The sequence below is a fragment of the Chionomys nivalis genome, chromosome 1 (assembly GCF_950005125.1).
Source record: "Chionomys nivalis chromosome 1, mChiNiv1.1, whole genome shotgun sequence".
NCBI lineage: Eukaryota > Metazoa > Chordata > Mammalia > Rodentia > Cricetidae > Chionomys > Chionomys nivalis.
Genome location: NC_080086.1, coordinates 66,962,315 through 66,975,800, shown reverse-complemented (window position 1 = coordinate 66,975,800; position 13,486 = coordinate 66,962,315). Strand labels below are relative to the sequence as shown.

At 51.1% G+C, this 13,486-nt stretch overlaps 1 protein-coding gene across 1 annotated transcript; it reads left to right on the top strand.

Annotated features, from left to right (window-relative positions):
• The first annotated feature begins 6,134 nt into the window (after window positions 1-6,134).
• Window positions 6,135-8,626, top strand: Egr4 (early growth response 4). Its single transcript, XM_057782796.1, has 2 exons — window positions 6,135-6,515; window positions 6,840-8,626. Exons 1-2 carry the CDS (start codon window positions 6,383-6,385, stop codon window positions 8,147-8,149), a joined length of 1,443 nt encoding a protein of 480 aa, XP_057638779.1. The 5' UTR covers window positions 6,135-6,382; the 3' UTR covers window positions 8,150-8,626.
• The last annotated feature ends 4,860 nt before the right edge of the window (window positions 8,627-13,486 follow it).

Here is a 13,486-nt window from a genome sequence, read left to right as displayed (position 1 = left end):
GAGCGGTCCTGTTCCCAGAGCTGTGGCAGGGGCTGGGTTCCCTCCCTCCCCAGAGGAGGTAGAAAGTAGGCTGCCTTCCCTGCCATCCCCTCCTGGCTCAGCTTGCTCTCTGGATGCAGAGCTTCTCCTGCCAGGTGCTGCAGCAGCATCACCATCTGAAGGGCCCTTGCAGCACCTGCCATCAGGCGGTGTTCAGTGAACACTTAGTGAATGAAATCGTTCATTCATCCATCCATCCACCCATTCATTCATTCATTCAGCGTCGTCTTGTTCCTTGTTTATCTAAAACTAAATTCCACTTCACCTGTTCTCATGGGAATATGAAACCTTTTCCTCTCCTCAAGGACACACACACACACACACACCTTACCACCACCACCACCAGCAGCAGCTTCTACAATAGGCATCTGTGTTCCCTAACTTGTAAAGCTAGAGGAAGACCTTCCACCCACAGATGCCTTTGTGTCAATCAGTCCGTAAAGTAATGTTTTCCTAAGTAATCTTGTGGAGTGGTCTAACCTGGGTTCACCGCTCAGAATTTGCCCTGGGCCAGCTCTTACAACTTCTCCAGTGTTTCCTCATTGAGAATGGGAGTGTGCAGATCTTTACTCCAAGAAGATAAGAAAATGATACAGTGTTTAGGAAGCCTGGGTGGGCATTATTTCCCTTCTGAACTTGCATGTTTTTCTATCTGAAGTGTAATTGACCAGAACTCAGAGAGCCCAGCTCCCTTATCTTCTATGCCTCCCCAAGACCTTTATTCCCTCTGGACCCAGACTCTTTATAAGCTGCTAAAAGTTGGGAGAGAAGGTTAAGGAGATGGCACAATTGGTAAAGTTCTTATCCCACAAGCATGAGAACACAATTTGACTTCTAGAACACAATTTAAAAAAAGAAGCAAGTCAGGTATGGTGACATATGCCTGTAATCCTAGTTCTGGGTAGACAGGTCCTCGGAGTTTCAACCTGTCAAGTCAGCTTGTCTTGCAGAATCTATGCGCTCCGGGATCAGAGACACTGCCTCAAAATAAGTGGGGAGCTAAGTTTCTATTGCTGTGATAAGCAGCAGGACCAAAAGAAACTTGGCAGGAATGGGTTTAGTTCGGCTTACAGTCATAGTCCACTATAAAGGGAAGTCGGGCAGGACCTCACTGCAGGAACCTAGAGGCAGAAACTGAAGTAGGGCCCGAGGAGGACCACTGCTGCCTGGATAGCTTCCCCATGGCTCGCTCAGCCGGCTTTCTTACACAACACAGCCCACAGTGAACTGGGCATACCCACATCAATCATTAACCAAGAAAATGCCCCCAAAGGAACACCTACAGGCCAATCTGGTGGGGGCATTGAGTTGAGGTTCCCTTTCCACAGACGACTCTACCTTGTGTCAAGTTGACAGAGAATTAGCCAGCACGAGAGTGGTTTAAAAAGACACCTGAGGGCTGGAGAGATGGCCCAGGGGTTAAGAACAATGGCTGCTCTTCTAGGGGACCCAGGTTCAATTCCCAGTACCCATATAGCAGCTCACAACTATCTGTAACTCCAGTTCCAGGGGACCTGACACCCTCACCCAGATATTCATGCAGGGCAAAAACATCGTTGCACACGAAATAAATAAGTCTTTTAAAAAAGAAGATACTTGACACTGTGGCCACCAAATGTACTAGCATGTATGTGCATGCACATGTGAACATGTACCACACACATGCGTGCACAAAGTTGGAGGAAAAAGGAGTCGAACTAGAAGGGGAATAGTCAGATGTCTCCCATTTACTCCTCGCTTGTCCACAGGGAATGGAATACAAATAGGTGCTCATTACCTTCCAGGAGCAGCAATTTTGAGTGTGTGGCTGAAGGTGTCTCCTGTGTAAGCACACGGAGGTGGGGATGTGCCAGCTCCGACTCAGACGTCTACTGTCTACTGTCTACTCTCCTAATCTTTCTCCTGCTCTCCAGCCCTGCCCCAGGTCTGGCCTCTAGCAAGAGCAAATTAAGGTGACTTGGATGTTTGTCCCAGCACAGTCCTAGCCCAACAGCCCTTGGCAGAAAGTAGCAGTGGCCTGGCACCTCACCACAGGACTAAGGGAATTATCCATGACTAAGAGGGAGGAGGGATACTGTGGCAGAGGAAGAACAGCAGAAGGGATAGGCAACCTGGGGCTGGCCAATCTGGCATGACGGGCCACCTGGGGAACCCTGGACATCTGCCCAGCCAAGCTTCTCTCTTCCCCTCCCCTTAGGCCACAAGATGCCAGAGTGTATGCGAGACACGTGTGCCCTTCCTGTCTGGTGAGGGCTCCCCTGGACTAGGTGATGCATTTGGATTGGAGTCAAGATCTGGGTTCGAAATAGAACAGAACAAAATGTGTGTGTATGTGCGTGCGCTTCTTATAGATGTGTTTCTTTTTTAGACAAGGTTTTATGCAGTTCAAGTCTGGCCTTGAACATCTAACCTCCTACCTCTACCTCCCTCCAGGGTGCTGGGATTACAACTGTGAACTACCACACCTAGTTTATGCAGGTATGTGTATGCTAAATCAGCATTCTACAACTGAGCTGTATCATCACCCCCATTTCTGTGTTGTCTATATGCACATCATGTATACTGATAACACAGAATTGGAACTATTACCATCATGGAGACAGGCATGACTATAAAGAGTCCTCTTCACCTGGCATGGATGCATGGACGCAGGGCAGGGCATTCTGCCGATGTGGCGTGGAGTTTACTCTGCGACCGCTTGGGGTGGAGAAATGAGTAGCTAAGGATGAAAGCAGGCCTCTCCAGTAAAAGCTGAAATCTACCATCTGAGCCCAAAGAAGCGCTCAGGGGACCAGCACTGAGTGCAGGGAGCTTTGCAATGCTGAGTTTGCACAGTAGGTAAAGTAAGGGACACAGTCTCCTGCAAAGGAGTAAGGGAAGGGAGACACACTGCCTGCTTCTCTGTAGCTTACACCCTGCAAGGAATTTGTTTCCAGTTTTAGGAGAGTGGAAGTGAAATGGGGACTTCAGACCTGCTCCCCCTGCCCCCCAGTGCCCGAAGTCCCAGAAATTGAAGGTCCTTATTTTTTAATCTTTATACTAAACTTAATCATTTAATCAATTTATTCCAGGCTGGAGAGGCAGCTCAGTAGTTAAGAGTACTTACTGCTCTTGCAGAGGACCCGAGTACTGTCTCCAGCACTCACTTCAGGTGACTCGCAACCACCAGGAGGATCCAGCAATTCTGGACTCCATGGGTGAAGGGACCCGCACACAGTGGGGTGCTCCCTCCCAGACCCTGGATTAGGTACAAACCACATACAAACACGTGTTTTCTTTTACAAAAGAAAGTGGCTGATTTCTGACCCAGGCAGAAAACAGCAGCAAATGGTCTTGTGTGATTTTTAAGAGGTAAAAAGAGGCTGGGTGTTGGTGGCCAAGTTTTTAATCCCAGCACTTGGCAGACACAGACAGGCAGATCTCAGTGAGTTCGAGGCCAGTGTGGTCTACAAAGCAATTTCTAGGCCAGCCAGGATTATTACACAGAGAAATCCTGTCTTGAAGACAAAACAAAACAAACAAACAAACAAACAAACAGAAAAAAAAAGGTGAAAGTAGGAGGTCTGTGTTAGAATGGGCTGCCATTTGGTGATTTTTTTTTTTTTTTTTTTTTTTTTTTTTTTTTTTTTGGTTTTTCGAGACAGGGTTTCTCTGTGGCTTTGGAGCCTGTCCTGGAACTAGCTCTGTAGACCAGGCTGGTCTCTAACTCACAGAGATCCGCCTGCCTCTACCTCCCGAGTGCTGGGATTAAAGGCGTGCCCACCATCGCCCGGCTGGTGGTATGTTTTGATTGGGCATGTTAATTAGGGCAGCCAAAAGGGATGGACTTCAATACTTTGATACCTTAGGAATGAGACCGGCATAAGAAAGTGTCCAAATAAGGATAGAGACCTTGGTGACCAGCTTTAGGGGTGCAATCTATGGGAGGAGGAGGAGGAAGGAGGGAGGGCAAGGCCTGCCAGAGTCATGCTTGCCATGCTAGGGCCTGCTAGAGCCCTTCAGTGGGCACCAGCACTCATATGCACATACCCATACACAGTGACACACATACTTAAAATAATAAAATATAACATATGCTATTCTAAGATGGGCATAGTGGCGTGCACCTTTAACCCAGGCACTCAAGAGACAGAAGAAGCAGAGTTCTGCGAATGTGTACCTAGTCTGGTCTACAGAGTGAGTTCCAGGACAGCAAGAAACACAGAGACCTGATCTCAAATAAATAAATAAATGTTATTCCACATACTGCTTTTTGTTTGTTTGGTTTTGGTTTTTTGAGACAGAGTTTCTCTGTGCAACAGTTCTGGAACTTATTCTGTAGACCAGGTTGGCTTCGAAGTCACTGAGATCCACCTGCCTCTGCCTCCAAGTGCTGGGATTAAAGGTGTGCCAGCACTGCCCGGCTCTGTATAAAGTCTAATCCATTTATTTTATTGGTTTCAGAAAAGAGTTGAGTGAGCTAAGATAAAACAGAGAACGAGATAGTAAGGAGAAGCGGAAACTATAGTAGGAGACAAGGAGGGGTCCTGGCTGGGGTGGATTCTTGGTGCATCTTCAGTTGGAAGACGAGCCTCCTTAAAGCTGAGGAACACAGACGCCTCCAGATGGGGATTCTCTGTGTCGCTGGAAACAACTCTTCACTTTTAATTAAAAGGTTTTGATTAGAGGCGAGGTTTGATACAGTCCTGCCCGGTCTTGAACATTTGATCTTTCCGCCTCTACCTCCTAGGTGCTAGGATTTCAGACATGCACTAAGGGCACCTAGAAAGGCTGAAAAGCTGCCTACAGAAGCACCGTGTCCCCTGCAGGTGACAAGCAGGAACTGCCACCTCTTTGGAGAACAATCTCTTGAAACATGAATGTCTTGTAGCTTACTTAGGTAGGAATTGATAAGAGTTTATCCTGGACATGTTCATATTTATATAGGTAAGGACAATGATGCCAACAACATTAGTAGAAAAGTTGGAAGGCACCCAGGTGTGCATGAATAGGAACTAACCAGTAGTTAATTCATGTTCTTCCTATACAATGGAGAACTAACTACTCGGCATTAGATAACACCAAACCAGGTCTTTGTCTTGAGACATGATGCAATCTGTTAGTTTAAGTGAAAAAAATTGCAAAACAGTTTAAATGTTTGCATAAGTGAAAACATTTTGCCAAAAACTACTCAAGAAACTTCAACATGGCTGCCACAAGAAATAGAAATAAAAGTGAGATAAGAGAAGCCTTTAACTTTTAGTTAAGTATGTACTCTTAGCCCAGCATGGCAATACACAGTAATTTAGGACTCAGAAGGCTTAGAGGCAGAGGCAGGTGGACCTCTGTAAGTTCGAGGCCACCCTGGTCTACACAGTGAGCTCTAGGTTATCTAGAGCTGCATAGTGAAACCTTGTCTCAAAAATAACACAGGAATACTCTTGTGTGCTGTTCCCACCCACTACCATTATCAAATTTTGCATTATGGCAATTTTTATATAAATAAGCTATTTTCAAAGCACAACATTAGAAGTTTAAACAGGAGCAAACACACACACACACACACACACACACACACTCGTCAATAAAGGCAATCTTTCAGGGTGTGCCTGTCTCAGACCCCCAATGCAGTCCTGTCTGGCTTTTTCTGTGGGCGCTAGGGTTTCAAACTCAGATCCTCACACTTGCAGCTCAAGTGCTCTTACCCATTTCAGGGTTACTGAGTGTATCCGGGGAATCATATTATCTGACTCGATTTCTCTCCTTAGCCAAGCTCACAGGTGAAGGAATTGGCGTTAGGCGGGAAGCAAACGTTGTAAGTAGGAAAGGGTGGATCCGAACCCGTAATTCTACAGACGGACAGGCAACGCGCATTCCGGGCTTTCACACCGCGCCGAGCCCCTGCGGGGCGCACCCGTGCCCAGCGCGCACGAGGCTCCACGCTCAGGGGACTCGCGCGCGCGCACGCAGCGGCGCGGCCCCGGCAGCGACGTCACAAGCCGAGCTTTCCTTTTCGGGAGTCCCCGGCATACATCCTGTGTCCATGTTTGGTCATTTACGTCACGGCGCCAGGGCCGGGGCCTCCCGAAATGGCAGTGGCCCGGGGAGTCGGAAGCCCGGAGCCAGCACCGCCTCGCCTATATAAGTGGGGGGACTGTGGGCTGGGGGAGCCCGGGTGCGCTTTGGAGAGAACAGGAGCCGCTGCCCGAGGCCGGTACGGGCGAGCCAGGGCGTCGCGGTTCCCCAACTCGCGTCCCTGAACCAAGTCAAGAGTCGGGAGCTCGGAGCTAGGGCGCCGGGCTTCCCCGCCAGCCGCGCGCGCCCCAGCCCAGCGAGGCCTCGAGCGCCCCGCCGCCACCGCGCCATGCTCCACCTGAGCGACTTCTCCGGCTCCGACGCGCACCTCGCCAAGGCCACCGAAGGCTGCGTCCACGCCAGCCCCGAGGTGCCCCGGCTGCCCGCCCGGGACGCTCCCTCGTCCGCCACCTATCCTGCAGGTAAGGAGAGGGACTAGGGGCGCGCAGACTGCGACCGCGGCGAGGGGTGGTGGAAGAGGCGCGGGGGGTGGGGAGGTGTCCCAAAGCGCGCGGTACCGTTCCCACCCCCCAACAAGGCCGCAGGCTCCCGTGCGGGAGCCCGTGAATGTTTGCGTCCCGGGGCGTCCGTGGGGGTACCCCCCGCTGCGGCTCGGAAGTGCACGAGGCGCTCGGCTGATTGCTTGCGCTCCGGAGGGTCGGGTGGAATTGGTCGCAGCTGCAGGATCGGGGGGCACGCCCTTTGAGATGAGCGGGGGGGCTGATGCGTGGTCCCTCCCTTGGCAGGCGACTTCTTGAGCTGGGCTCTGAGCGGCTGCGGCGCCGGGGGGGACTTAGCCGACTCCTGCTTCCTGGAAGGCCCCGCACCCACGCCCCCTCCGGGCCTCAGCTACAGCGGCAGCTTCTTTATCCAGGCGGTCCCCGAACATCCGCACGACCCGGAGGCCCTCTTCAACCTCATGTCGGGCATCTTGGGCCTGGCACCCTTTCCCAGCCCCGAGGCGGCCGCGTCTCGGTCCCCGCTGGATGCCCCGTTCCCCGCGGGCCCCGATGCCTTGTTGCCGGACCTTTACTCCCCGGACCTGAGTTCAGCCGCCTTCCCGGAGGCGTTTTGGGAGGCCGCGCCCTCGGCGGGAGCCCCCTCACAGTGCCTGTTCGAGCCCCAGCTCTCCCCGCCCGACGTCAAGCCGGGGCTGCGGGCACCTCCCGCTTCGCCGGCGCTGGACGCTGCTGCCTCGGCCTTCAAAGGGCCGTATGCCCCCTGGGAGCTGCTGTCTGCGGGGGCCCCGGGGAATGGTGGGTCACAGGGAAGCTTCCAGGTCACTCCCGAGGCCCGTTTCCCCGCGGTAGGGACCAAAGTTGAGGACCTGCTGTCCATCAGCTGCCCCGCCGAGCTGCCGGGCCAGGCCACCAGACTCTTCCCGGCAGGGGCTTACGACGCTTTCTCGCTGGCCCCGGGTGACTTAGGGGAGGGGACCGAGGGCCTCCCGGAGTTGCTGACCCCTCCTGGCGGGGTGGGAGGGAGCGGTGGCGAAGGCGGTGAGTTCCTGGCCACCTCGCAGGCGCAGCTGTCCCCGCTGGGCCTGCGCAGCGCCGCCACGGTGGACTTCCCCAAACCCCTGGTGGCCGACCTCCCGGGGGGCAGCAGCGGAGTGGCCCCGTCGGTGTCGCCCGCCGCCGCCGCCTTTCCCGCGGCCAAGGGCCGGCGCAAGGGACGGCGGGGTGGCAAGTGCAGCGCGCGCTGCTTCTGCCCGCGGCCGCACGTCAAGGCCTTCGCCTGCCCGGTGGAGAGCTGCGTGCGGAGCTTCGCCCGCTCCGACGAGCTCAATCGTCACCTGCGCATCCACACGGGTCACAAGCCCTTCCAGTGCCGCATCTGCCTGCGCAACTTCAGCCGCAGCGACCACCTCACCACGCACGTGCGCACCCACACCGGCGAGAAGCCCTTCGCCTGCGACGTGTGTGGTCGCCGCTTCGCGCGCAGCGACGAGAAGAAACGGCACAGCAAGGTGCATCTGAAGCAGAAGGCGCGCGCCGAGGAGAGGCTCAAGGGTCTGGGCTTCTACTCGCTGGGCCTCTCCTTCGCCGCGCTCTGAGCTAGAGCTGGTCCTGTAGGTTGGGGACGCCGCCGCTCGGCGCACGCGGCAAGGTCTGCCCGGTTCCTCGCTCCCGCTACCCTTCCTGCCTCTTCCACGCACGTCCGGGGCCACCCGCAGTCCAGCTCCAGATCCCCCGAAGTGCCCGCCGCACACGCCCTTTCAGCACGGGCTCCATGGACAGCGCCTGCTGTCCTAGAGCCGCCTTCCTCCTAACCAGCGGCTCTTGTGACGTCCTCTTCGGCCACCCACAGAGCAGACACTCCCTTTGGGACTGAAGAGGTTTTTTTGTAACTGGTATATGCCCCATGCCCTCCTCTTTATCCTTCCCCAGAGACAAAGCTGGGGAAATGTCGAGCCGGTCTCTCGAGAACTTTGTATAGCGATGTCCAGCAAGCCTTTGGATGTGACGTTTTTGCTTTGGGGTTATTTCGTTTTTGTTGTCGTTCATTTTTGTAAAGCAGACGCTACTCTCAAGCACTTGACAAAACTGTTTATTTTTGCAATTAAAATTATTGTGCTAAAAGCTTACTGAATCTGCCTTGTAAACTCCTAGCCCTTCCTAATTTCCCTTCCAGGACAGTACATGCCAGGAGACAGGAAATACACCCATTGGTGAGATGCAGGCCTCTGACACGTTACTCCTACAGGATACTGACATACGTCAGGCAGTTCATAAATGTATAGAGAATGAATTGATGTTTTTATTTACAACTGATTTAGAGGTTAGTTATGTTTCTGGAACCAAACGTAAAAGGCGTAGGTAGTAAACATGATTGGTATGATTTTTCTCTGAGCCTCAGTTTCTAGTACAATTTCAAAACAGAATTCAGTCGATATAAGTTGCTTGCTGCAAGTATTCAAGTAGAAACAACAAGGGTCAGGTATATCTAACTCCAGCCTCAGTGGCTTGTTTCCCAGCCCAGGAGAGAGAACCATTTGGAAAAGGCTTTCAAACAGGTAACAAGAAAGCTTCGGCACTAGAGGGCGCCCTGGGCAGCAGAGGCTGCCAAATTAGAGTGGGGTTTATGAATGCTCAGTGTTTGCTATCACAGATACATCTGCTCAAGAGTCATACGCTGTGGTCCGGGTTCACCTAGGCCACGCCTGAGTCTGGTGAGGGCGGAGCCAGAGGCTCCTGGTCCCTTTAGTGGCTCTGCAACCGAAGGACCCTGTCCAGGAGACAGTAGTCCATTTACTGAACAGCCAGACTCCTACCACAATCACAGGCCTTTCAGAACTCTACTTCCAAATGAACCCTTCATGGTTTTTGGGTACAGGCAGGAGGGTAGTGAGAAAAGCATGATCCTGTAATAGGGAAGATGAGTCACCCCTTCATTCTCTGATCGTCCTCCTCAAAGCTTTCTCAATGTTGGGCAGTATAAAAAGCCTACCGTGTGCCACACTGTACCTCTCTATGCTAAGGCAAGGAGAGCGCCTATATCTGATGACTTTGTTCCTTTCTGCTTCAAGCTAAGCTGCTCTGTGTGTGTGTGTGTGTGTGTGTGTGTGTGTGTGTGTGTGTAGTGTTTAGAGGTCAACTTTATCATTCCTCAGGAGCCACCTACTTAGTGCTTTTTGGTTGTCTCTCTGTATGCGTGTATAAGTCTGTGCACGTGTGTTTGCACGTGCACACCTATGCGAAGGCCAAGGGAGGATGTCAAGTGCCCTCTATCACACTACACCATGTTTTTTAGCTTTACTTACTTTGGGTGCATAAATGTGTTGCCTGATGTGCACCACATTGTGACTCTGATGTCAGAAAACAGTATCAGATCCCTGGGAACTGGAGTTCCAGATGGTTATGAGCCACTCTATGGGTTGTAGGAACTAAACCCTCTGTCCTCTCTAAGAGTAACACATTTCTTAACCACCAGACCATCTCCTCAGCCTCCTTCTGCTGTTTGGGGGATTTTTTGGTTTTGGTTTTTGATTTTGTGTTTGGTTTGGTTTGTTTTTGAGATGGTCTCGCACCTAACCTTGGTTTGGTTTGGTTTTTGAGATGGTCTCGCACTAACCTTGGTTTGGTTTGGTTTTGAGATGGTCTCGCACTAACCTTGGTTTGGTTTTTGAGATGGTCTCGCACTAACCTAACTTACCTACAGTTTCGTCAAGGCTCACCAGCCAGTACATCTCCTCGATGCACCTGTCTCCGCCCACCCTGGGTCACAGCACCTACAAGCAGTCATGCTGTACTGGTTACCAAATCACAGACCCTCAGCCGGGTGGTGGTGGCGCACGCCTTTAATCCCAGCACTCGGGAGGCAGAGGCAGGCGGATCTCTGTGAGTTCGAGGCCAACCTGGTCTACAAGAGCTAGTTCCAGGACAGCCAGGTCTACACAGAGAAATCCTGTCTCAAAAAAACAAAAAGAAAAACAACAACAACAAAAAAAATCAGACCCATCAGACCCGCTTGCAAGCGCAGCCAAAGAGCTTACTTCCTGATCCGTATCCCCAGCCATCTAGGCTTTTGTTTTGCAAGACAGGGTTTCTTTGTGTAATTCTAGCTGTCCTGGAACTCACATTGTAGACCAGGCTGGCCTTGAACTCCAGGATCTAACAGCCTCGGCCTCCTAAGTGCTGGAATTAAAGGTGTGCACCACCACCCTGGGCCACAGCCATCTATCTTGCTTAGCTTTTATTTTGCTGAAGAAACATAGCTTTACTGAGGAAAAATAAGAAAAAAAAATAACTCCCCAGAGTGGGAAGTGGATTTGGACATGAGGTCTCTGTCACTGGTCTAGGCTGATGGAACTGCCAGCGAAGCCCAGGGATCCTCCTATTTCTGACTCCCCAGAACAGGCATTATAACCTGCCCAAGATTTTTTTTTTAACATGGATTCTGTGGCTGGAATGTAAGTCCTCATGCTTGCAAGGCAAGCGCCTGACCAACCGAGTGCTCTCTCAGCCCCCAGCTGCTCTTGAACCAGGAAGGCCCGCAGCCAGATGAGGGGTTTGGGACTCTGGCTTCTTCTCTCAGATATGCTTGCCTTCTGCTGTCACACACCTGCGACAGTTTCCTCTGAGATTAAGGGGAGTTCCGTAAGCAGAGAGGTACACAACAACAACAGAGCTTTAAGAACTCCCTAAAACTGACCGGACTCACTAAGCCCCTCCCTCAAAGGCTAAGCAGAGCCCAGCTGCAAAGAAAACTCAGATGAGCTGAGCTGCCAAGAAGCCTGAGAGGAGACTGCAAAGAGGACTCTGAGACTAGACAAGGTGCCTGGAAATTTCAGAACCCAGGGGAGCTGCCTGGAAGAGGTTTAGAACAGCTGGGGCAGGGGACACTCACCCACCCGCTGCCTGTGGGCTGTGTGGTGTGCCCCACATTTCCCAGCTTGTAAGAGCTGTGCCACCCATGCTAGGGTGGGCCGTGGTGCAGCGGCTGTCTTTGAGTCATTTCTGTCCCTATAAGTAAAACTGTGCCAGTAGAACTCGGTCACCAAGTTGACTTTGGTGGTATACATATTTTGCACTGCCACAGGTTCTCTATCTGGGGTGAGTAGATGAGTGTGTTTCATCTCCCCAGGAAATGTTTGTTACCCAGTGCAATCCCGACAGCTGACAGAGACAAAATGATCTAGTTGGAGATGTCTAGCCTTTTCCCTCCCCAGGTATTAAGTGTCCTCTCAAGACTGATAGCTTCTGTCAAATAAACTAATTGTGACAAATAATTTGATACTGCCTCTTCCAAGAGAACTGGCATTTTAGGGGAATGGTCTGCAGAGGGCAATCTTTAACCCTTTGGAGCTCCAGTGATGGATTGCCAGACACTGAGAGATGAGTCGTGGATTCAGGAGACCTGAGATAAAAGGGGAACCTCAGTGTCTTACTAGTTAATTGACTACACCTTCATTCACAGGCATGAACCCCAGATTTTTATCTAGATGCAAAGTAGGGCAAGGAAGAGCATAAAGGCCTATATTTTAAGCAGCACCAAACCACACCACCTGAACGAGAAATGGACATACAGACAGGCCATCAGCAAGATGGTAGTGTTGGTCTCTGAACAAGAACATTTGTTTGCTTCTGCTGGGTCCATCACTGTGGTCAGCTCTGTCCCTTCCCAGATTGTCCTTAATGTTAAGCTTAGCATGATAAGAAAAGGGAACTCAGGCTGGAGAGATGGGTCAGCAGTTAAGAGCACTGACTGCTCTTTCAGAGGACCCGAGTTCAATTCCCAGGACCCACATGGCAGCTCACAACTGTCTGTAACTCCAGTTCCACGGTATCCAACACCCTCATACAGACATACATGTAGCCAAACACCAGTGCACATAAAATTTAAAGGGGTGGGGGAACTCCAGAGCAGTGACTTTGTAGTGACCCTGGTGCTGGTCCTGGGACTTTAAGCCAGGAAGTCCTCTTAAGTCCCCCTTTAGTGGAGATTCCACTAGGACTTTGAAGGAAGAGAATGTTAGGCCAGAGATGGAGAAAATTAAAATCAATTAGAAAATCCAAACCTAGAGCCCCAAACATATCAAGGGCTGTCAATTCATTTTCATTTGGCTTATCTTTTATTGTTTTGGATTTTTTTTTACTACTTTAAATTTTATTTTATCATTATTTACTTAGTTTAGTTTTTTATAATTTATTTTTATTTTTGTGCATTGGTGCTTTTCCTGCATGCATGTTGCTGTGAGAGTGTCAGATACCCTGGAACTGGAACAGAACTGTAAAAACAGTTGTAACCTGTCATGTGGGTCCTGGGAATTGAACCTGTGTCCTCTGCAAGAGCAACCAGTGCTCTTAACCACTGAACCATCTTCCCAGCCCCTTGTTTGTTTGAGACAAGAGCTCTCTGGCCCTGGTTGTCCTGGAACTCGACATGTGTAGACCAGACTGGCTTTTAACTTACAGAGATCCTCCTGCTTCTGCCTCCAGAGTCCTGGGATTAAAGGCATGTGCCACCATACCCCCACATCTTTAATTGTTTTTATTGTTTGTATGGTTTGTTTTGCCTTCAAATATTCCTGTGTACCACATGAACGCAGTTCCCAGAAAGGCCAGAACAGGGAGCCAGCTCCCCTGGAACTGGAGCTCAGGGTGGTTTTAAGTTGCCTGATGTGGTTGCCTGGAGCCAAACTCTGGTCATCTGCAAGAACAGTATACGCTTAACCACTGAGCCCTCTCTCCAGTTTCTGGTTTGGATTTTTCTTGTCATTAGTTTTTGGGGTTTTTGTTTGTTTATTGAGACAGACACTGACTGAGTCTGGCCTTGAATTTATGGTGATTCTCCTGTATCAGACTCTAGGGCTGGGATCCAGGTACAAGCCACCACACTTGGCAGAAAGATATCTTTTAATAAATGTGCTTACTGGGCGGGGGGGAGGGGG

Bases quoted from the DNA above. Each gene is read 5' to 3' on its own strand.
- Egr4 (XM_057782796.1), top strand. From the start codon at position 6,383: ATGCTCCACCTGAGCGACTTCTCCGGCTCCGACGCGCACCTCGCCAAG. The intron at 6,516-6,839 runs GTAAGGAGAGGG...CTCCCTTGGCAG, and splicing joins GTCCGCCACCTATCCTGCAG to GCGACTTCTTGAGCTGGGCT.